The 23,432-nt window shown below is 48.1% G+C and overlaps 1 protein-coding gene and 1 long non-coding RNA gene across 3 annotated transcripts in view; one reads left to right on the top strand and one right to left on the bottom strand.

Annotated features, from left to right (window-relative positions):
- Nucleotides 1-275: 275 nt before the first annotated feature.
- Nucleotides 276-23,432, top strand: part of LOC117048397 — a 42,830-nt gene continuing 19,673 nt past the window's right edge. The window contains exons 1-3 of one of the 2 annotated variants that reach the window (XR_004426840.1): nucleotides 276-414; nucleotides 5,501-5,548; nucleotides 5,663-6,106. This is a non-coding gene — a long non-coding RNA (uncharacterized LOC117048397). Of the gene's footprint in view, nucleotides 415-5,500; nucleotides 5,549-5,662; nucleotides 6,107-23,432 lie in introns of those variants that run through there. The other variant, XR_004426841.1, reaches the window with a different exon arrangement.
- Nucleotides 639-4,675, bottom strand: DMRTA2 (DMRT like family A2). Its single transcript, XM_033152174.1, has 3 exons — nucleotides 4,328-4,675; nucleotides 3,300-3,784; nucleotides 639-1,813 (listed from the first exon to the last, which is right to left on the bottom strand). The coding sequence occupies exons 1-3, from the start codon at nucleotides 4,354-4,356 to the stop codon at nucleotides 723-725; spliced, it is 1,605 nt and encodes a 534-aa protein (XP_033008065.1). The 5' UTR covers nucleotides 4,357-4,675; the 3' UTR covers nucleotides 639-722.

Below are 23,432 nucleotides of genomic sequence, written 5' to 3'. Positions count from 1 at the left end.
CCATGCTTATTTATGGGCATAAGCAAAAAGATAAAAATGGCTAACAACTTTATAACAATGGAAATGCGCCGGAGGGGACGGGGACAAAAAACTTCAGTACACCTAGAAGTATCTCCCACATATTTGACCAGTTTTCGTTGCAACTAATAGGGTGAAACGAAATCCTGACAACCCAGAAACCACTCGGAACTCAGGGCTTGGGGAAGAAGGCAATGGAAATAATTCCAAGCAACTGGTGTCCGTATGCATTTACCCGGTAACTAGCGTTTGCCAATCTTTTGAAGACAACCCCACCTGCTCTAAATCGCTTCCTAAACCTCCCACCCCAAACTGCCTTCTTTATTCTGGCTTCTACGCAGACGAAACGGGACATGCCAGGATTCCTATGGCAGCCTCGCCTCCAAGCTTAAACCTGTAAGCAACTCCGCTTATTTACTTCCCAGAGAACTATTTTCTGAGCAATGCGTTTAACATCCGAGTGTAAATTATATTTTAAGAACTGCTGCGATCCCTGCGGGATATAAAACTCTTGGTCAGGCCTATGTCACTCAGCCCGTGGGCTGAAGGCATGGATCTCCTCCTCCCTTCCGTTGGTGTCTCGCATTCTCTCGGCACATGTACAAGTCTATCTTTCTTCCATGCATGTATATATATACACGTGTACAGTATAATAAGCAGGCCCGGGGTTCGTGTGGGATGCGCGGCCCTGTCCTGGGCCTGTCCTACTGCTTCTCTGGGGCACTGTTGACTAAGGGCCCGTAGAGCCCGTTGGGGTAGGCCTGCTCCTTGTGCGCACTGGCGGCGGCGGCAGCAGCAGCGGCTGCAGCGGCGGCGGCGGCGGATCTGTCCCTCATGAGGTCGCTGAAGGCGTACTCCATGGGCGGCCGGAAGCCCAGCGTGGGCATGAGCCCGGCTGTAGAGTAAGGCGTCATGAAGGCCAACCCCCGGCTGTGCGCCGCCGCCGCCGAGTAGGCCAGCCGCAGCGGGCTCAGCCCCAGGTGCGTGCCCAGAGGGTACGCGCTGGCCTCGGCCGCCGCCGCCGCGCCGAAGTGGGTGGCGTTGGGCTGCAGGGGCGAGAAGGCCGAGCGGCTGCCCAGCGCGCCGATGGCGGGGGTCATGGCGCCGGCCAGCAGGGGGCGGTGGTGAGCGGCGGCGCCGGCGGGCGAAGGCTGCAGGCCACCCAGAGGCCCTGTAGTCGTGTCCCCGGCAGCCCGAACCCAGCTCTCGTCGCTCGCCTTTTCGGGCCCCGCCGTGCTCAGTCCTGAAGCGGCGGCTGCTGCGACGGCGAGGCCTTGGCCGGGGCTGCCCGCCCCGCGGTGGTGATGGTGATGGTTGTTGAGAATCTGCTCGATGGCCTGCACCACGTCCCCGCCGCAGCCGGCCAAGACCAGCTCCAGCACGCTGCGCTTGTGGGCGGGAAAGACGCGCGTCAGGATGTCCAAGGGCGTCCGCTGCTGCCGGCTGCCTCCGGCCGCCGCTACCGCCGCCGCCAGCCCGGGCGAAGGGGCTCCTGCTTCTTCGCGCTCCGCCTCAGAGCAGCCTGAGTCGGAGCCCAGCGGGCTGATGGAGCCGGGGCTCTCCTCCTCGGCCGCGCAGCCGTCCTTGGCGCCCTTCGAAACGGGCGAGCTGAGCGAGGACTCGCCGTCGCCGTTCTCCGAGCCCGAGCCGCAGCCGTGGCGGGCCGCCTCCGGAGACGAGGTGCCCGGTGCGCCGTCCGTGCCGTCCGGAGACAACGGCTTGGCCTGCTGCGGGGTGGCGGCCCGGGTGGTCAGCAGCGTCTTGGGGAACAGGTCGAACTTCTGCAGCTTGACTTCTGCCGAGGGGAGACAGAAAGAAAGAGGGAGAGAGACGCGTGAGCCCCACCGCCGACCATCAACCTCCCAGGGGCGCCTGAAAAGTTGTGAGCCTCGACGGGGTAGAGCTGGGTTTGAGGGTCGGTCAGGCCGAGAACTTATCAGCCGCTCCTCGTGGTTGGCAGCAGCCGGTGAGCTCTATTCGGAGAAATATGCAGCCTGCCCAAACTGGACTCACTATACACACACCGCAATGGGACACGCACGTCTCCAGGCAGCTGCCCACCAGCCTGATTAATCCACTTCAGCACTTGCCCTACCAACCCTATACATGTCAATACAGAAATAAGCCCCACTGAGTTATGTGGGGCTCACACAACACCCCACCCCCGGGAAGTGGGTGCATAGATTGCTGCCTATCTTGCAGCCCTTATTCTTCATCCCCACCCCGCAATTTGCCAGACGCTGCTTGGTGACCACCAGCCAAAGCACCTTCCTTGGCCCCCTTTGCCGAGTCAGTTTAGCAAACCAGGCCACTGCTCGCCACTCCACCTGGCACCTCTAGCAGGGTCGGATCGCTGGGACATCGGTAGAGGGCGCCATTCTCTCTCGCAATCTCCTTTGGCTGAGGCTGCAGGAGAGCCTTCCCCCTAGAAGTCCAAGAAAACTAGTGCGAGGCTGATGAGCGTTGCTGTCGGAGCTCCCTGTCCCAGAGCGATCACTTACAATGTGGCAATCCTAAACCTACTTACCTGGAAATAAGTCCAACTGACCCCTGTTTGCTTCTGCATAAACAGAGGCTTCAAGCCATAAAATGGGTCCACAATAGAGACCGTAACCCCTGGTCATAGATGGGTCTGGAAGGAAGGAATTGTGGATGGGGTGTAAATACATGTACAGATGGGTAGACAGGGAATAAGTATGGAGAAGGAAAGTTTAAGAGCTTGACAGTATATAAAAGACAAGAAGAATATATGCCTCAGTTTTGGCTTGGAAATAAGACCCATTGTTTCCAATGGACCATATTTATAAGCAACCTGGTAACATCCTATCATAAACAGCTTGGGTAAAATTGTCTCCCACTGAAATCACTGGGACTTAATTCCAACAAGTACGTAGAGGCAATGGTAGAAAAAGCGAAGGAACGGCAAAGAATGGAAGGATTTCTTTCTGGTCCTTGACCGTAATAAAGATTTTACTTTAAGAATGGAAGGATTTGAGAAATGGTGGTTGAGTAGGTGGACAGATTAAAGTGGGTGAGATGAGCGCCGAGTTCTATTTCTGAGCGTTCGGCTGAAGTCAGCTCTGTTCTGGACATTATATTGAGGTTCAGCGGACGCCCGTTTTCCGCCCCGCTTAAACCAGTGAGATTCCGAGCGTGTTTATTGGGAAGTAAGTCCCCCCTGAGGTCAGCGAGACTTACTCCCTGGCCCCTGGCCAGTTCCTTTAGTTTCCCGCAGGGGACGGGCGTTCGTGGCCAAGGTGGCCTCCTCGGTGCCTCCTCACCTGAACCCCCCGTGCCTCCGTCTGCGCTGCACACCGAGCCGAAGACCTCGTAGGCGGGCCGCGGTGGGATGATGCCGTTGGCGGCGGCCAGGGCCAGCCCCTCGGCGGTGCCGTAGAGCAGCTGCAGCTCGCGGGCCTCGTTCTCCTCCTGCGCCTGCTGCCGGCGCAGCGCCACCTGGGCGGCCATGACGCGCTGGCGCTCGGCGATGAGCGTGCACTTGGCGCACAGGCAGTCCTTCCAGCGGCAATAGCGCTTGTGGCCCTTGAGCGCCGACACCACGCCGTGGTTGCGGCAGCGGGCGCACTTGGGCGTGCGAGGGTACTTCTCGGCCGCGCGCAGGAGCAGCGGCGGCGCCCGCAGGAGGCTCCCGGCCACGCTCACCGGCAGGCTGGCCGCTGCTGCGGCCGCGGCCGCCGCCACCGAGCTGGGCGGCACCGAAGTGGGCGCCGAGGGCACACTGGGCATCTCAGACCTCAGCTCCATCCTGACGGGGAAGCAGAACCGAAACGCTCAGAGACGGGCTCCCGGGGAAGCCCGAGGCGCGCTGGGCCTTTGCCCCACAAAAGCGCAACTGCTTCCCAAAGGCTCTCTCGGAGTTACGCGGTCGGTTTACACTCTATGGAACGCCCCTTGGACTAGCTGCTCTGTCAACACCCGGGCCCTTTCCAGAATTACGCCCCTCTCGCCGCCACTGCCCCCCTTAAAAAAACCAAAAAAAACCTGGTTATTTTATAAACCTCCAGTCAATCTTCAGTAACTCCCACAGATAGCCTGACACGAAACCCTCCGACAGCAAGTGTCATGCAGTACTGGGCAATTTGCACTGTCTAGGCAGGTTTCCTAACTAAAATGCCTTTCCTTCCCCCAGTAAATGATCCGCTTAACTAACTCTAGGCGAAAGTAAATTTCGAACGCGTCAACACAAAGTGGTCGCGGCCCTTCCTTCCTTTTCTGTCGTAATCCCCACAGAACAAATTAAAATCCCCGGGCGGAAGAAACAGTGGCTTCCGATAAAGCCCTAAAGTACCTGAGCCACCGAAATGACAACCAATCCATCTCTCCTCGGCCTCTGCAAAGCGCAGCCGGACCCTGTTCCCCTAGTTCTTGCGGGTTTCTTCTTCAGCAGAAAGTTGCGATTGAGACTCCGCCAGGACAATGGCAACAGCAAGCGCCCCCTCTAACAAGCGGCGGCGGCGGCGACTTGGTGCGAAAGGAGACAGCTGCGCCCAATCGCTTGCCAATGTTGCAAAACACGGTCCCGGCTGAAGCGTACACAAGCCCCTAGAGACATAACAAAACCAGCGCCCTGTCCAAGGAGAGCTCGGCGGCTCCCTCGCCACAGCAGCAGCCCCACAGCCCCAACCGGCAGAGCCAGGAAGACACAACCGCCCGGGGATCCCCGCCGCCTTCGCGCTCCCGAGCGCAGCAACTTCCAACTTCCTGACCCGCGCCCACCAGCGCCTCTAAGCCTCCCCGCGTCACCTCTCTCTGCCTCTCCCTCCCTCCAGAAGAAAACCCCGCCAGTCCGTCCGCCAGAGCTCCCTTCTGCAGACAGCAGAGCCCAGCGCGGTCCCCCCTTCCTTAGCCGCAACTTTGCATGTGTGACACTAAAGAGGGCGAGAGTTGCCAAGAGATAGAAATCTTCGCCGAACCGCCCGCGAGCGCTCGCTCTATTGTTGCTCCTTACGTTTCCATTAGACAACATTTGACAACAATGTGACGCCCGCTATTGGCCAGGGGAAGAAAGCGCCTCTCTGATTGGCCAGCCGTATGTCTACAGTGTCCACCCGAAGCTTCTTTCAAATAAACTGTTTTAAAGAAGGAGGGGGGAAGGCTAGAAGGGTCCAAAAGTGGGGGTGGGGAGTAGCATGGGGGGGGGGGAACACCGACAAATAGTTTCCATTTCTCTCTCTCCCCCCTTCTCTCTCTCGCGTGCTGTGTCTGAGTGTAAAATTCTCCCGATACCTCGTTGCCTGGTACTTTGTTAAAATCCACTTAAAAGCAGTAGTTGGCTGTGCCAAACGATCGTACGCTCTGGGCTTCAGGTTTTCTAGGGGTGCACCGTGTCACTTGTCAAAGATGGGGAGGAGGGAGGAAGTCGCTTGTGGAAATTTGACAGTTCAATTGATGGTCCTGCTGGTGGTTTTATCTGAGAGCACAGACTAACTTTTGTTTTCTCTTGCGCATTCTATTTTCGCAGGTGCCTTTCCTTATCCAGGCGACTGCAGCGCAAGGAGGTATATGAGAGGTACGGTTTTTATGTTTTATTACTTGGGAAACAAACAAAAAATGGGGGGGGGGAGACGAGCCGGCGGCACTAGCAACTTTGTATTTCTGGAAGGTCTCTTTTTTCCTTCCTCAGATTCAATTATTGGTTGTTTGTTTAAATAAAATTTCAATCGGGAATATTTCTGACTTTCCATTGGGACAATTAAAACGGGGAATCGATCCGTGAGCAATTAAGGCCGCTATCACCGGAGTCGTTCGCATTTATAATATTGTTTTCCCCCCGAATATCGTCGACTTAAGCGACGGTGGCTGACGTCACACTCCTTGGGACCTGCTTGGTTTGAAAAGAGGCTCCTGGAAGGAAGTTGCGTGAAAGCCATGCAACTCGCTCCCACCTGGATCTCTGTCGAGGCTCCGCTGGGCCAGGCAGCGGTCCTCGCCATCCCAAGGGGAAGAAGGGTTTGGAATCGTTCACAGCATTAACCCCAGTCCCTTGAACCGACTCCTTATGTCATTTGCTGCTTTACGCTCAACTCCAATAAATCAGGCACCCACAAAAACCGTTTGAGACATTAGAGTGGGCACTTTAGAGTGGGCAGCGCACTTTAAAAATCCCGCCGGCATATAACTGAATATTTTTGAAATATTTGCAAGGTGTGGCTGGTGGGAACCTGCATTTCGCCTGCTTTGGGAAGTATATTTTAAAGCCCTGTTCAGTTACCAAGAGAAAGGGGACAGAGCCGACTGCTTTGCATGTAACTTTTTCCCCACCCGCTTTTCCTGCGTAACGAAAAACGCGGTGTCCCACCACACATGTTTGTTTTAGGCAATGGTTCTGGCAAAATGAGGTTCAGGCGCTTCTCTTTCATTTGTAACGCTGAACCTGCTCGTCTACTGCCTTAATTCAAGAAGCTTTAGAATAATCTAAATTTCAGATGAAGGCAAAACTCTCCTCCTGAAATCCTGTTTGGGGAAAAAGCAACCCCCAGTTTTAGGGAACCAAATACCCCAACCCGTTGCACGAGCGGAGGGAGATGTGTTGCTGAGAGCACCTTCCTTCCGTCTCGATTTCAGGCCTCCCCTGCTCAGGATCCGTTTGCTCAAGCCAAAGCTCCTCTTTCGTTTCCGCCGAAGGAGACGTCTTGGCTTTGGGGGACGGTGCAAGAATTCGCTTGGCAGGCAAGGACGGGTAGTTCCCATTGTGTTTCCTCTGCAGCAGGAGGAAGCGGTCTTTTTGACGCCCCGTCCCGGCATTTCTCCCCCCCCCCCTTTATTTTTTGGTGGAAGTTCTCCGTTCCCTGCTTGCCCGCACCTCCGAAGTGTGTATGTTGGGGCGGGGGAGAGAGAGAGCAAAGTTGGGGCTGCGCTTTCTTGCTGACCTCATACTTGTCATTTCCAGGGCCTGAGTGAGTTAACTGCTCCATCAAGGCGCGGCGCTTTTTGGAAAGCGACGAGCTTCGTGGATCAGTTAAATGGATCAGTTCTGGGGAGCTGCTGAGCTGGGCCAAGCAGCCAGTCTCTCATATGCACGGCGTACTCCCCTAGTTTTCCCCTCCAGAGATGTCTAGTACAAACTTGGGATGGTTTCCGGGGAATAATTTCCTAATTAAGGCTTGTAAGCAACGTCTGAAATCTGTGCAATGCGCCTCTAGGTTGGTTCAGTCACAGGGCTAGGAGAGTATCCATTGCTCGGCGACTTCGTACACTTTCTCATTATCTTATGTTTAAAAGAAGAGTCAGGATCTAACTTTGATATTTTTTTTTAAGTGCATGGTTTCTGAGAAGTTTTTGAGAAGTTGTGTACATGGCTTTAAAAAATTATAGCTAGGCTAAACCATACGTATCGCGCGCACAAAACTACATGTAATATAAAAGCTAACTTTATTAAGACATAGATATATAGATGTGTTGACTGTGAGAAATGAAAAGCTCATGGCATTATACGTAGTGAAATAAAATTTTATAAAAGAAATGAGGTATATTAAAAGGAAGAAATTATGCATGTCTTCACTATATCAATATGCTAACAAGAAAGAATAATGGAGGGAAATACTTTTATGGCATACCGGTGTTAAGCATGTCAGGTTGGAACAAGTCACGCTGATTGACATTGAAATTGTTTCCAAATAAGTGTTTTAGATCTCAAGCTGAACGATCTGTCACGCGATCCACCACCAAAACAAAAAGGCGGAAGGGCCTTGGATTTAAGACACTTTTTAAGCTAAAGCACCACGGCTTAACTAGTTTACAGATCGCGCGCGCCAGCGCATGTGTATGTTTTCTTTTTTCATGTATGTGCACTGATATACTTACCTATCACTCTTACATGCTTGTATAGACGTTAAGACTTTAATTGGCTTTTCTACACACGTGCGGGAACACACCTTCCTACTGGTACAAAACTGGGCTGTGTGTGATATATTTATCAGTCTTTTTACCGTTACCAGACGATACAGTGTTGTCTAAGTGCAGTTTTCTGTTTTCCATTTCGTCTCATTTTGTTATCGCTGCTACGACTTTACAACAAACAAACGAAAAAGAAAAAAGAGATCCCTGCCCCATGAACAATATAAAATCTGTATGTTTCAGTGTTAAAAATGTTTATCTTTGACGACTTTAGACGAAAGCAGTCAGCCTCATTGATTTTAATGCAAATCTCTGAAATCAGACTCGCTTTTAGGGGTGCAGGGTTGAGTAGTGGAGTTGACACAATATTCTACCACCGGGACTTTGCGGTGAAATCCTCAGGAATACCCAGAAGGAACCGCTCAGAAGGATTTTATTGTTTCTCAAGATACCCTCGGTTCTTTCTCCCATTTTGTGGCCCCACAGCACGCGTGTCCCTTGGGGTGGGCTGGCGTGGGCTCTACGTGGGAACAAGTGGCCTAACTGAAGTGTGTATCCCGCCTCTCTTGGACCGGCATTTTAACTTTTCCCTCTCAGGAAGCGAAGAAATGGTGATCACCAATAAATAATTTGTAATAAACACCAATCAAACAAGGAAAAAAGAAAGAAAGAAAGAAAGAAAGAAAGAAAGAAAGAAAGAAAGAAAGAAAGAAAGAAAGAAAGAAAGAAAGAAAGAACAGACTCCTGCTGCTTTTTGTTACGTTAGTCGCTTGTGTGCAGTTTCCTTGGACTGGGGTGTTTCCAACTCTGACACAACTACTGTTTATATGACAGCTAACTTGGCGCGCGCTCTCTTTCTCTTTCTTTCTCTCTCTCTCTCTCTTTCTGTGTGTGTGTGTGTATTGTTTTTAAAGGAAACTTAGATGCAGTTCGAGGTGTCTCTTTGGTCCTTGGGTGCAGTCTTCGTGCGCCGTGGAGTGGAAAGAGCCCCGATCTCCCCCTTCCTTGTCTCCGAGGCGTCAGGATCGTGGAGACCCTGCTAAGGTTATCGCACAAACCAGCGATTCCCGCCTCTTCCCTCTGCTCCACGCACACGCCCCCTCCCCTTCCCCACAAAAGGAACTTAACGCATTATTGGTCCTTCCCATCTTATGCAAACTTGTCGTTAGTTGCAGTTACTCAAGCGAGGAGAGTTTTCAAGCGCTTGACTTGAGCGTTAATACCCGGAACCTTAGTACACTTTGCGACGCAGCGAATCGTTCAATATCCCAACAAACGTAGCTGCTTCTTCGAAGGAAATGTGCCCCCTTTAGCGTGCGATCCACGTTTGGATCGCTTCTGGGTCTTCTTACACAAAGGCTGGTTTTACTTTCTCTCGCGCGCTTGTTTTCACCACCCTGAACGTCTTACTAACCCGTTACCCGTGTCATTTCCCAAAGCACCGTCGAATTCAGGCCACGCTCCTCCTGTGACATCGCTCGGCGGCTCGAGTCCCTTAAAAATCCGCGTGGCAGAGCTGAGAACAGGCGCACAAAGTTTGAGATCTGCTAGTATTACAAGCAGGGAGGCGGCGGCGGTATCGCTTTGGATCGCAAGAAATTGACCTTCCTCTCCGGGCGCTGGCTTGGCGCTGTGGTTCCTTGTTCTCACTGCTGTTTCTCATTCCCCTTCCTTCCAGCTAATGAGTTACATCGAACTCAGAGCAGAACCTCTTGAATCGACGGTCCTCATTCAGCCATGCCCATTGATTTCAACGGGTTTGCTCTGAGCAGGACTAACGTTGGCTCTCTAACCATCTCTGTCTCCAGAGAAGGCACAGGAGGAGGCGTAGAGGCCTTTGCCCCACACCAGATCTTGCCCCTCAGCCTGAAAGCAGCCCTCCTTCAGCCACTCCTCACACCAACACTATCCCCCAAAAATATGGGGCTCTCCTTCACTAGGAGCTTCGGGGGGGGGGAGGCGTAAAATCAGTGGCTTCTGGGTGTGTGGCTGACTTTTTCTCCCTTCAACCCATCTTATTTACTTAGAGCATCATTTGCCTGCTCCTCTAAGCTCATCTGCTACTTCTTGGTCATGCGTGCGACGAGGACCCCGAGCAAAAGGAACAGGGGATGGGCTGGACTGGACTGCTAGGGGGAGGCCGAGAAAGTGCTGGTCCAGAGGCGACTACACCTCTCGCTCTCGGGATGAATCAGCGCCCGGATCCCTGCAGGGCAGCAGAGCTGGTCCTTTTAGCTGAAAAGATCGGGAGCTAATTGAACTTGACAAGAAGGTGCGGAAAGCACCCTGGCGGATCCAGGCAGGAGCTTTCGCAGGGCGGCAACAAACAGAAAGACAGACAGACAGACAGACCGGCTCTCTGCTTCCTCGGGTGAAAGAGGGAGGGGGAGTCCCCGGGGGCGGACGGGGGTGGGTTGGTCTCGGGGATAACAAAACCCAACCAAGCCTCCGCGTCTCTCCAGATCCTCCGGAGCCCCTGCGAGTGGGGCCGATTTCAGGCAATTAAAAAAATAGTATCCGGTGGACTGAATCGGAAAGGGCTGGGAAAAAAAGTCCAGTCGGGAAGCGAAATATATAACTCTTGCGTCGATATTGGAGTGGGCGGGTGCCAACTGGAAAATACAGGCTACTAAGTTGGATTTCAATTTTTAACAAACAAATAAAACATTTTTCGCTTTTCACATGAACGTAAGACAAGCGCATTCGTCAACAATAAAAATGGGCTATTATATTATGTAATATTATATTTGTTGTCATCTTGTTGTTTTTAAAGCACACTTATGAATGACATCTGGATTATTATTAGGGTTTATTTTGTTTTTATCCACGGTCCAAAGACCTCTAAGCTGATGTGCAAAGCATTATCACGCTTATAAAGCACTTGGGAGACTCGTGCGTTTCCGATGTTTTTATAAATCGCGTTAAGCAGATGTATATGCTTCTCCATTCTCCCCTTTCTTCCCCTCCCTGGGGTACGAACGTCCGCTTAGTATACATATTTTTCTTCTAGGAAAGTCCTGTTCATTGCCGACGCCCAAGCCGGTTGCCTTGACTAGGGCAGAGCTAAAATACCGCCGTTCCCAAGTTCTTATTCGATTATGATTATTGTGGTGATTTTCGCCGCCGCCGTCATCATTCCAATTATTTCTCGCCAAGACTTACAGATGCAGCCCTTTTAAAAATATCCTCCGCCGTCCTGCTTTTTCTTTTCTTTTCTTTCTTTTTGGTGCTTTTGTTGAACTTTCCATTATACAGCGCCTAGAAAGCTGAAATTACGATTTATTATAATACTTTTTTAAAGTGCTAGTTAGCATTTTGAACAGAGTTTCTGATCATGGAACCAAACTCCTATTTACGAGAACAAAATCGTAATTAAAATATTATTTCTGCTGTCTAATCGTGGGGGCGGGGAGAAGGGCATCTCTTCCACAGGAGGCGGGGAGCAGAAACAAGAGCTTTCTACAGAAATATAGTTCTCGTTTGGTATATATTTATCCGGCTACTCTTCAAGGAGGCACTTTGCAAGTGCTTCCAATAATGTTAGTGATCTTTAAGGTTTCAATTGTTCGAGGGGTTTTTGCCACTGACTTTTTCATTATTTACCTACTGAATCAAAGTAAGCAAATCCCATCTGTTTTCCCTCCTGCTATCCGCTTCACTTTTAATTATCCGCCCAGCAGCCTAATAGAGATGATATTAAACTAAATCTTTTTGACATTAAAAGTAATTATCCCCAAACCAATATTACAAGAATGAAAATTACCCTACCCACCCCCCTCCTTTCCCTCGCGTCTTTCTAAATAAATAAATAAATAAATAAATATCCCTTCCCATCGACGCTTCTTCCAATCTGGAAGCTCAGTTAATCTAACACAGACATGAGATTGGAAACATTTTTGGTTTAATGTTAGGTTTCTATATATGGCAAAATAAATGGATTAATTAATTTGTAAAAGACCCTTTTCAAGTTTCTGAAGCATTACCTACTTCTCCCTAAATGGGTGGGCGACTGCAAGATGGGGGTGACCTCGGAAGCCATCGGCATATGCACGTGGGGAGGGGACCAGCCGCAGCGCGGGAAGCGGAGCCCGTGCCCCCACTGCATTCTGGCTGACGACGCTGGGCAAAAGAATCCTGCATTGCAAGGGGTTGGACTAGATGACTCTCGTGGTCCCTTCCAACTCTACAATTCTATAATTCTATGACTTTTCTGACTGCCAGACGTTCCTCTTCTTTTCAAGAAGCCCCAACCGACCACAGGGCCCAACCACAGCCCAAGCAGATCCACTGGCTGTCTGTACCCGGAATAGTGGAAGCTCTGCATAAAATAGTCTATGGGGTTGTTGCAGGTAGCCTTGTGGTTCAGCCCTTCAGTCAAAGAGCCTACCTTTCACTTAATCTGGAACCTAGCACAGCAAACAACCATCCTGGTCCAACACCTGCTTTCACCCAGCGCATCAAGGAAGTTCACAAGCTGGCCCACCCCACCCTGCAACCATTATTCCGAACTACATTGCCTTTGATCTGGGTTTAACTGTCCTGGCTAATAACCTTGGCAGGCCTCCAGGACTTTGCCTAATCGCCTTCTAAGCCGGAGGTTGTGGCCACATCCTGTGGCAGTGAATTCCACGTGCTAATTATGTGTGGTGTGAAGAAGCGTTGTCTTGATCTACCGTCAAACAACCATGTCTTTGGTTGATCCCGAGTTCTAGCATTCTTAGAGAGGAAGGGGAAATTCTCCCTTACTTTCTACAAAACCATTCATGATTTTATCAACTTCTGCCATGCTCCCACTTAGCACTCTCTTAAAAAAAAAAAAGCCAAACGCTTTACTTGTAGATAACGTTTTCTAACACCTCGATAAATTGGGATGTGCTTTTTTCATAATTGTACGAAATAAATCAAATACCTGGTCCCATGATTTTTATGTAAGGGTCTTATATAAGACTGGTGGCTTTATTTTCAATCCATTTCCGAGATGGATTTTATCTTTTCCCTATCTCCATTGCATGCTCAGTTAACATTTTCACTGAGCAATGCACCACAGCTCCAATATCTTTTTTTTCTTTCTGGAAAGAGACGATCAGTTCCCATGTCATCATATGATGTCATATTTGAAGTTTTGGGTTTTGCCCCAGTGTGCATCTCTTTACATTTAGTGGCAAATCTCATTTGCGATTTTTACTGTTCATTTGTCCAGTTTCTAAGGATTCCTTTAGAAATCGAAAGCCAGCGCTTTCGGGATCCTCAATAATCTGGTTACTCGTTGTTGACTTCAGATCCTTTAGTACACGTTGAATAGCACCGATTCCAGTACAGATCCCCGAGAGATCCTAATGTTCGCATCTCTTCATTGTGCAAACGGTCCATTAATTCCTTCCAGTTCTCCGCTTCCTGTTCTTTAACAGAGACTAATCCAAGAGATGACCAAGCTTATTATCCCATGCTGCTAAATTTACTCGGAAGTACCGGGAGACTGAAAAACCTAAATGATCATCTCCAACTCCCTTAATTCAATGAGTCTACTCCAAGCATGACTAACACTGGACCCAAAGTTTTCTCTCTCTCCGCGTGCCTAAATTCACAATTTCTATTAGATTACTTCCCACTCACGTTTGTTGGCACACACAAATAATTATTTTGCAGAAGCCTTGCTAATTCTTCCTCCACAAGGCTTATTCTTCTGTGTCTTGAATTATGGTTTGCACCATTTCCCGAAGAACAGATGTTTACACTGGCAGGCCTGTAATTTCCCAGTCCTCTGCCATCCCACTAATTGTTTTTAAAATCGGCGTTAGCTTGACTATCTTTCAGTTCACTGGTAAGGCAGCCAGTTTTAGTGATGGAATGCTTTTTGTGGTCTTTACACGATCATCAATTTCACGTTTGACTTAGTCCCTCTTTTTACATTAAAAAAAACTAAACTAAACTAAAATCTGACAAATATTGCTCTGTTGGCAACAACGTTTCAACGGGGCTCGGGCCAATGTCACGTCGACCCATTGGGGATAATGGAAATGTTAGACCATAACTTCACAACCGGTTACCTCCATTTGCCAATCTATAGAAACCTCTTGGGATGGGGAAAGAGAGCGGATGGTTCTCCCAGAACGTGGCAGCAGAAACGCCCCCTTTCGTGCCCGTTTGATTTCCGCTCACTTGAAGCGAGAACTTCGGCTGGCCTGGGCAGAGAGCGCGCAGGGGGCGACCATCGCTCTTCGCTCCAGGCTCAACTCACAAGCCTCTAGGTCGGGAACAGTTTGATGCCTCCTTTGAACTTTCGGCGCGAGTCCAAGAAATGTCACCAGAAACAGCAAATCAGGCTGACCTTTTACTTCTGCGCTGCTCCCAAAGGAGGCAGAAAGTCTTGAAGGGAGAGGTCCCAATAGTCCCCTCCGCTTTGCGCCCCCTCTGGCAGGCTCCAGTGGAGCACCTCCGCGCCTGCCTGCCTGCCTGCCTGCCTTCCGCTCCTCCTCGGCCCCACCTTCCCGCCCGTCCCCCGCGGCGCTCCCTTCTCCCCGGCCTCGCTTCCCTCCCTCCCTCCCCCGGCCTTCCCTTGAAGACCTGCTAAACTGAGCTAATTTTAATTGCATGTTTCAACTTCGCTAATTAAATCGAGGGGGCTAATTAAAAGTGACTAAGGAACAATTTTCAGCGGAGGGGCTTCTCCCGCTTGCCGCGCGCAAATCTTCCCCGCAGCCAGAACCGGAGAACCCAGCGGTTCCTCGGCGAAGCGCCCCCTTCCTCCGCTCTCCAGCCGCGGCGGGGAGGCGGGGGCACCTCTCCTTCTCGCTCCCCCTCCCTTCTCGGCGGGGGGAACCCGCCCTCGACGGTGCCCTTCTTGCAGCCTGAGCTGGCAGCGCCCCCTCGCCCCGTACTCCGGCGCCGCTTCCTGGCCTCGCCTAACTGCGGCCCGGCTGCCCCCAGGCCAAGAGGGGCGCGTTGCACAGGGATGAATCTTGACCCCATCCCAGCGCTCAAAAAGCCTTGGATTCACTCAGAGCAGAATAAAGGTTTATGGAGAGCCTAGGGGGGGGGGAGGCTCCCTCCTATTGCGCCCGCCTCCTAAAAGGAGAGGAAAGAGTGAGAGAGTGAGGGAAAGAGGGAAAGAGGCAAGGTAAGGCCCCGTCTCTCCCCCACCTTTTTTTTTTTTTTTGCTACTTTCCTGACCCATAGTGATGCCAGCACCCTTCCCCAGGATCCCCTGTAAATTTTCTTCCCCATCTGAATGCCTGTTTAATTCTTCAGCCACTGCCTCCTGTTTCCACCAACTTCACCTTCTTTTTCCTATATGCTAACCTTGATCACTCATTAGTCCCTCAGCAAGTGCTCCTTTAAATAGAAGCACTTCTGTATATCCCTCCAGCTGCAAGCCCTTCCTCATTCCATAAACTCATAGCCGAAAATCTGGAGACAATCTTTCCCAGTTCTGCACACTTCCTGCAGGCAACAAAGACTGGCTCTCAAGCACTGGAGTGTTTGAGGTAAGGGCACAATTCACCTGGGTGTGTTATTAATATGTTAATTGTTTTAACATTTAGTTTTTCTTGCTTTTTAAAAAAAAGTTTGTCAAGTGATTGAGTTTTAGTTACTTTACCTCTTTGGCTAATTGCAAATAAACATCATGGTATTTTAATACCAGCAAAATGGCATTATCTCTTTAGAATTATGCCAACTTTATTATTATTATTAGTGGTGGTGGCAGTATTCAATAGCAACCCATTTATCACATAGAAGATCATCAAGAGATGCACACAGACTGCATCCAACAGTACTATCACTGCTTAACACAGCCATTCACAGAGGACCTCTGGTTACAATCTGATTAATACACAGTGAACAAATTAATGGATTAGCTACAGCAATTAATCGGCTTGCCTCCTCTCTCTGCTGCACCAGAACACAAGTTCTTCACCAACAGTGCAAAACCAGACTAAAATACAATAGGTGTGTCGGATACCATCCCCATCTCGGAAAGTTTGTGATGAAACGCCCATTGATTTGCGTTGGGCTGGATTGCACCCATACATAGTTTTATCTGGTGTCTTTTAAAACCAGCCATTTTTTTCTTAGACTCAGAAAGTTCCAGGCTTTTCTCTGCCCCTGACTTGCCACCATGACAAAAGTCCCACCTGCCAAGGTGCAGTTTGCAGGGCCCTTTGCACAGTGCTCCCCCAAATTCCTCTCTGGGCATTGCAGTCTCCAGGCTCCATTGGCTTTCCCTGGAGGCCAACTTGGTAAATATTAAAAGAGCCCCTTTAAACAAACAGGCTCACCTTTAAAGACAAGTGCTCCTATAGAATAAGGCCCTGCGTGCTAATTGAGGGATCACCAGGGAGGCAGGGGCTAGGAAAGTGCCTGACCAGCATTCCCACAGCTATTGTATGGATTTTTAGGCTCTTAAAGAACCGTTCCCTTTCTCTCCCTTTTTATTTCCCAGCCCCTTGGGCCTGGATTAAAGTGACAGACAATTTTCCCTTCGCACCTTATTGATGCTTAAATGCACTTTGAGGTGATGTGAATAGGGCGGAGTGGGGAGGAGGGGAGGGGAGAGAGAGCTCTGTGAGAACACAATCAAGTGTGTGTGTTTGGGAGAACTACAAAGCTATCCACGCTTGAAGGTGGAACAGAAGCAACAGTTTGGGTACAAAGTATTACAGCAAAGGCTGGGAATTGGCTGTGGGCTTTAGTGCCCTTGGTTCCCCCCTCCGCCCCGCCCCCTTCTTCTTCTTTTTACTCCGCGAAGGCCTCAGATGCATCCAAAGCAGCCTAAGAGTCGGCATTAAGGACAACTTTCCTGGGTCAGACCAAGGGCCCATCATGCCGACTCTTCGGTCTGAAACAGTGGCCGGCGCAACATGCAGCATGGGAGCCTCTTCCCACACTGTAGAGTGAACTGAAGTGCAAAAAATAAGGCATCTGGGCAAGGAGATAACGTGTGGCATGCAGGGAGGAAGAAAGTAGAGAGATTACTGTTTGTGTAGTAGAAGGACCTGGTTTCCCAAGCATCTATGGCTAAAGGGTTTCAGGTAGCTGGGCAAGGAAGGACACCTCCACTGTCAGTTATTAACCCTAAAGGGTGAGGTGGACTAATATCCTACTCAGTATGGGGAAGCAGCCTTTTTTAGATCCTTGTCTATGCCAGCTAGAGGGGGGGATGTGCCTAAACACTGGCATTCTTGCACATTCCACGCAAAGGTGAAGGAAAGGGTGTTAGAAATAGGGTACTTTCCTCACTGTCCTGTAACTATGCATGGTCTCCAGCAGGAAACAACGGATATTGACCAAGCTGTGTTTGAAACTTTTCAGTTGAATGCACATTCTCTAATATCACTTTGTCAGTTACTTCAGCAGTTCAAGGAACAACTTACACTGTCTGCCATCTGTTCACATGTTGCGACAGTAAGTACACTTGAGTCCATATTTCCTGAAAGCAAACAAAAACAACATGAATTAATTTTAATCCAAACACACACACACACACACACACACACACACACACACACACACACACACAATGAGGAGTATCATATTAATGGTTTTATGCATCTATTATACAACATATCCAGATAACACATATTATGTATATGCTGTCTGAGTAGAATTCTTAATTTTTTAGTTCTATTGGTACTGAAGCAGTTCCATATTCCTGATTAATGCTGGGCCTTTACAGCTGTATCCTGTTTAAGACGAGGGCAGACTAGAACAGGAAACTATTGTTCTGTGGGTGGATGCACCACGTATTTGCAAAATGACAGTGCAACATTCTCTATCCCTTATATAACTCTCAGGTGTCTAGGCCTTTGGCTCGCTGAACTTGCACTGCAGTGATAAGTCAATTCCCCAAACCACTCTGCTATTAGACAAAGGAGGTTCTTAGAACAAGAGGCTAGAGTAAGAAAACCCACCTGGAATTCCTTCTAAGTAGAGGCATGTTACACTGTGTGTGTGTGGATTTTGTATATACTCACAAGTACTTCTATTACTACTGAGAGCGCTGGTATCATCTGACTCACACTGGACACCTGCCGCTCATGACAGCAGTAGTAACCCTAAAATCCACAATATGCCTCTTTGCAGGATCAGACAGTGTTGCCAGATCAAATATCTCAAAATTGGGATAAAATGTAGTGTCAGTAGTCTGGCATAGGATAGGAAGATCACCCTTAATGAACTCAATGCATATGTATATTAGATATATATATATATATTTAATGACAGAGATCTGAAACATCCTATGATACTAGTGTGCTGACATCACAGGGAAATCCAAATGCGGCTGACCTCCATCTTATCATGTGAGTCCATACTGTGTAATAACCCACCCTCCCCGCCCCAGGTAGGCAATTTTGTGGCAAGCCAAGCAGAAAACGGAGGAAAAGCAGCACTTCCCTCATTTGTGAGAGGCTCATTAGCAGAGCTCTTCTTGGAGTCTAATGATCGGAGCCCTTTTAAATGATATTTTATATTATCCCTACCCTTCTTGCTAACTTCAAACATGTGTTTTGTTTTGTTTCTTAAAAGGATCCGCTGGGTTCTTTTTTTGTTTTGTTTTGTTTTTGCTTGTTTTGTTTTGTTTCAGGTAAAACCCAATCATTAAAATTCAGCCCCCGTCTCTTGCATCTGCTTCGTCTTTGCCAAATGAATTGCAGGGTGAGAGAAAAGCGATTGCATTCAAATCACAGATGGGGTGCAGGTTTTTGGAAGAAATTTGAGAAACACCATTGTCCCGAATCAAAACTCAGTCCTTTGCTCCACAAAGGGGGTTGCTTTAAGCCCTCCGAGTTCTATGGCACTTGTTTTTTAAACTTTCAGGGTCTCACACAATGGCCTGCCACCTAAATGTCACAACCACTCTAATTCCAAGTGTGTCTATTTCACTTTTTTAAAAAAATTGGGTGGAGGCAGCAAAATCGAGGGGAGTGAAGGGCAGAATCCTCATGCACAAATTTCCTCTTCATTGCCAGGCCATGGTCCTTTGTGGGTAGGAACTGGGTGAAGTGGGATCCAATGCTTGAGTGAAAGTTGATCAAAGGAAAATGACTCTACCTTTAAGGACATTCTTCATGGGATTCGCAAGGTAATGTGATTGAAATGACTTTATATGGGCCAGCCCTGAAGGAGATGCAACACTAAGAAAGGAAGAGAGCAACTCTAGGCATGTACAAAATGCATCTCCCGATGCAATGACTAGCCAGTAGCAACTCCCTGTCCCCAGGTTGTGTGTGGAAATTCCAAGTTGACTCTTGCCATATGTGTGTGTGCGTGCGCACGCACGCACGCACGCACACACACACACAACACAAAGTGAGCCTTTCTCACTACTCAGGTGCCTGCAGTGGAACTGGGCTTATTATTCAAAGTTGAAAGAGTAAGACCAGAATGTATCTCCATCCTAAAATGTTTATGACGTGGCAGGTATATCCTAACAGGCATCTAGGCACTACAGTTCACCTAAGTTTATGGAATCCAACAATTACTTAATTTGCAGCAAAGGAAGGGTGGGCACTTTGTCATTAGCAATTAGTTGATGTCACAGTGGCAGCTGGGTATACAGGCCTACAGGCCTACAAGGTTGTAAGAAATCTATTGGTGTGGCAGCACACATACTTTGGAACTCCCTGCCTGTTGACATTAGGCAGGTGCTCTTTTTGAAGTCTGTTAAAATCATTTTTGTCTAGGCAAGCCTGCCCAGAGATATAGAATGTGTGTGTTTTAATCAGTTTTTTAAGCTTATTGTTGATAATGTTTTTGAATATTTTAAATAGTTGTGTTTTTTTTTAAACAGAGTTTATTAGCGTTTTCATAATATAACACAAACCCAAACCCACACCTACAAATACAAAAACAAATACAAATACACATAATGCCAGGATTCTTCTTCTTGTTTGTATACCTTACATAAAAAAAAATTTCTAGTTCTGAATCTTGACTTTTGACTTCCCCCGCCTTTTCACCTTCGGTTTTAAATCGATATACTACTTTCTTAACATCTTTTCTCTATAAAAAAAAACTTTAACTTTAATTAAAGATAACACAATTATCTTGATCTTTCTATTATAACAAGAATCTTAACCAAATATTCTTATAAAGACTAAACTTATTTCTTCTATCCTTTATCATGCTGCTTTTAACTTAAAATTCAATATCTCCCTACTTGTTTAAAATAAACTTATAATTAACAGACTTCACTCTCCGATTTCAGATACCATGACAGACCATTTGGAATATACATTTAATACTTCAACCCACTCCCCCTCTGTCCATTGTCTTTCTCTGTCTTTCACCAGAACCGGATCTCCAATTCTCTTCTTCTAAATGTCCACAGATCCAGGCAGCATTCACAACAAACCTTGCATCAAGCTTCAGGGTGTCCATCACTTCTTTTTTGGGCTCCTCCGTTTCTTTGTACCATACTTCTTCTTCTTGTAGAAATCTTAATTCCATGTCCCTTGCCCCCGAGCTCCCACCTCGGGGTCTGGATATTATAAATTTTCCCGTTCCGGGGCTGCCACCCCCAGAAATCGGTTTTTTCCCGGAGTTGCCCAGCCATTTCAAACCATCCTTCCAGCACCCCTCCCAGCTCTTTGCCAAGGTTTGATTCCATTGTATAAAACTTTTGAAAAGCCTCCTCTGTGGAAGTTAAGTCCATTTTCTTTAAAATCCCACACAAGACTTGTAATTTCCGATCAAGCAGTTCCAGCTTCAAGACAGTGAGCATTTCCTCATCTTTTAAACCAGAGTTCAATACAAGTGCGAGCACAAAGTCCAGCATTTTGAAAGGGAGGGTGGGTATCAAATTTCAGCTCCTGTCTCTTCCTTCCTTTGTTTCAATTTTTTCCCACGACAGTCCAAATCGTCGCCATTTTTCCGAAGCCGGAGTGTAAAGACCAAAACTTCAAATGGAGATATTTTTTCCCCAATTAATCCCCAAAGGGAAATCTCAGCAGTCTCAGTTTTCAAATTCCAGATACTTTCTATCGATTATTGTAGCAGCAGTCACTTAAACTGGTTAGTTTCTTTCATCTCCCGAAGGGAAGGGAGGCGGGCTGCCTTTCCTCTTTCCCCCAGATCGTTCCAAGATTTAAAAAAAAAAAGTCAGTCAAGTACTCACAACCACTGGGTTCTTATCAGCTCGTTAAAGACAGGTAGAACTTAGACGCTCATCACAGGCTTTGTCGCCGCATTTACATCCCGGTTGGGGCATGTCCCCTATAGCCCGGCTCCGTCGTCCCTTCACCCCCACTCCCCCTTTACAGGGGGAGCGGGGGAAGGGTTCGGAGCCACAACGGGCACAGCCGGGGAGCCCAGGGTGCGGGACGCTCTTCCCGCACCCCAACCGGAGCCCCGCTTTGCGGTAGCGGGGCTCCTAACCCCCGGGATGGACTGGGCGCTTCGCAGCCGAAGCAGCCCACGACCACCCGCAATGGCGTCGCCGCCGGAAGTCCTAAATAGTTGTTTTTAACTGTATTTTACTGATAATTTTACTGATAATTTTATTGTTCACTTTTTGTAAACCACATTGAGGTTTTATTACAACCAAGCAGTATATAAATTTTATGAAGTAAAAAACTTAGTAGAGAAGGACAAGTTGGGATGGTAGAATTGAAACCCGAATTTCACATACAACTTGGTGGACATTGAGGGTTGAAGGTCTCAGGTTTGATCCTTGGCATTGCCAGTTAAAAGGGACCCAGGTAGCTTATGTCTGAGATCCTGAAGGTCTACTTACTGCTAGTCAGAAGACTGGGGAAAGATGGACCAATGGTTTGATGTTATAAAGCAGCCTCCTATGTTTATCAGTGCCTGTAGATTGAGGACTTCTGAATGAAAACTTAGAGTGATAGTGAAGCTATTCACTAAAATAGGGGGCAGATAATAACTTGTTCCAGGCAATTCCACTGGGATTTTGAGAGCCTCTCTTCTTCCTATTCCACATAACACACCTACTCACATAGTAATGTTGCCCCAGTAACTCTCAGGACATTAAACATTCTCCAGGAATGTGATGGATAAACATCACCACCATGTGCACTTAAATAAGAATTTCTTGCTAGAAGATGCAGGGGGATGCAGATGCAAAACAACATCATTTTTGAGCATATACTTCTCCAAATCCTAAGAAAAGCCTCTTCTTTCTGAGTTACATAAATCAGTTCATGGCTTGTATAGTTTACTCTTATCTGATGGTCCTTTAACAGAGGACATTATTTATTTTGCTTGCAAGGGTGGAGGCAAAAACGATAATGTTTTCAGAAAGATTGGGAAGTTGAAGGCAATGATAAAAAGGAAATTTGATCTGATGGGGGCACAATGGATTGTGTGTGTGTGGCTGCTGTTGGGGTGGATGATAGGCGGGGCTTGCTTCATTTGCCTTGCAAATGGTGCTGATGCAGCAACAACACCACCTATCTTTGCTTGTGGGAGGTGGCTCATGCAATGTGCCAGATTCTGTGCTGTGGTCTAGATTCTGTGCAACAGGGGAGCACACAGAAACATACAGGACACCACAGCCCTGATCATTATATTTTCAATTATACTAAATCCTTTTGGGTTCAGGACACCTGAGAATTAGTAGCTCCTTGTCTTTAACATCCACATATGCCAAGGGGGTGGTGAGGAAACCACTGCACAGATATCTGGTTCCACTTTATAGAAGATAGATTGTAGCTCTGTACATGTGCATATTGGGGGGGGGGGCAGGGGGAAAATTATTTATTTAATTAGAACCCATTAGGTGCTTCACTTTTTGCACCATGCTCTCCATTGCTGGGTTTAATGCTGGTTTTAGTTGTTTGTTTGTTGGACTTTCTGCTTTGCCTCTTGTTTTGTTATTTATGTTTAAGGGGTTTAACAATTGTGCATTGTATCTTATCGTCTATGTAAACTTGGCAAATTTGGATAGATGGGCAGAATAAACATGAAATGAATGAATGAGTGAAACTGGGATGAAGACTTGACCAGGTAGGAAGTGAAGGCATTTGAAATATCCAGTTAACTCCTGGGATCTTAAACAAGAGAGGCTGCAGCTTACAAGAAGTGTCATGCAAGCACTATAATAATTTAGGTGCAGAGTTCCTCGTAAATGCCAGTAACCTTAAAGAAAATACAAGTAAAGATAAGCTAATGAATTGTTCAGTAACTGAATTCAGTGTTTTTGCCTAATTTTTGACAGCAGTTGCTAGGTCAACATTGCAACAATAGCAGACACTACAAAACAGTGTTCCCTGGGTAATGCAATTTCATTCTGAACTAAGGAGCACCATTATACAGTATTCAATGGAACGGTGAGGTTCTTAAATGAGACCTCCCTTGAAGCAAATGGATATTTGTAATCTTATACTCTAGGAAGGGGGGGGGGCGGGATTGAAAGCTTGGTTTCTCAGCATCATCACATTGGGTGTGTGGCTCTCTAGATCAGCTCTACTAAGAGGATTGCTGTCCTGTGCATTCCTGAGGCATAGAGGGTGAGCTTGAGGCATTCTCCGCCCACCCCACCCCCCACCCTTCACCCCCCAACACAAACAGAAGTTGAGAAGATGAGACACCCTTATTTG

The sequence above is a fragment of the Lacerta agilis genome, chromosome 6, assembly GCF_009819535.1.
Source record: "Lacerta agilis isolate rLacAgi1 chromosome 6, rLacAgi1.pri, whole genome shotgun sequence".
In the NCBI taxonomy this organism is placed as follows: Eukaryota; Metazoa; Chordata; class Lepidosauria; order Squamata; family Lacertidae; genus Lacerta; species Lacerta agilis.
Note: the sequence above shows the minus strand (reverse complement) of the source record. Positions and strands in the feature narration are given on the sequence as shown.

Coding starts and splice junctions, on each gene's coding strand:
- DMRTA2 (XM_033152174.1), bottom strand. CDS start 4,356: ATGGATTGGTTGTCATTTCGGTGGCTCAG. Junction 3,785..4,327: donor TTGTCATTTCGGTGGCTCAG/GTACTTTAGGGC, acceptor CTTCCCCGTCAG/GATGGAGCTGAGGTCTGAGA. Junction 1,814..3,299: donor CGGAGGCACGGGGGGTTCAG/GTGAGGAGGCAC, acceptor TCCCCTCGGCAG/AAGTCAAGCTGCAGAAGTTC.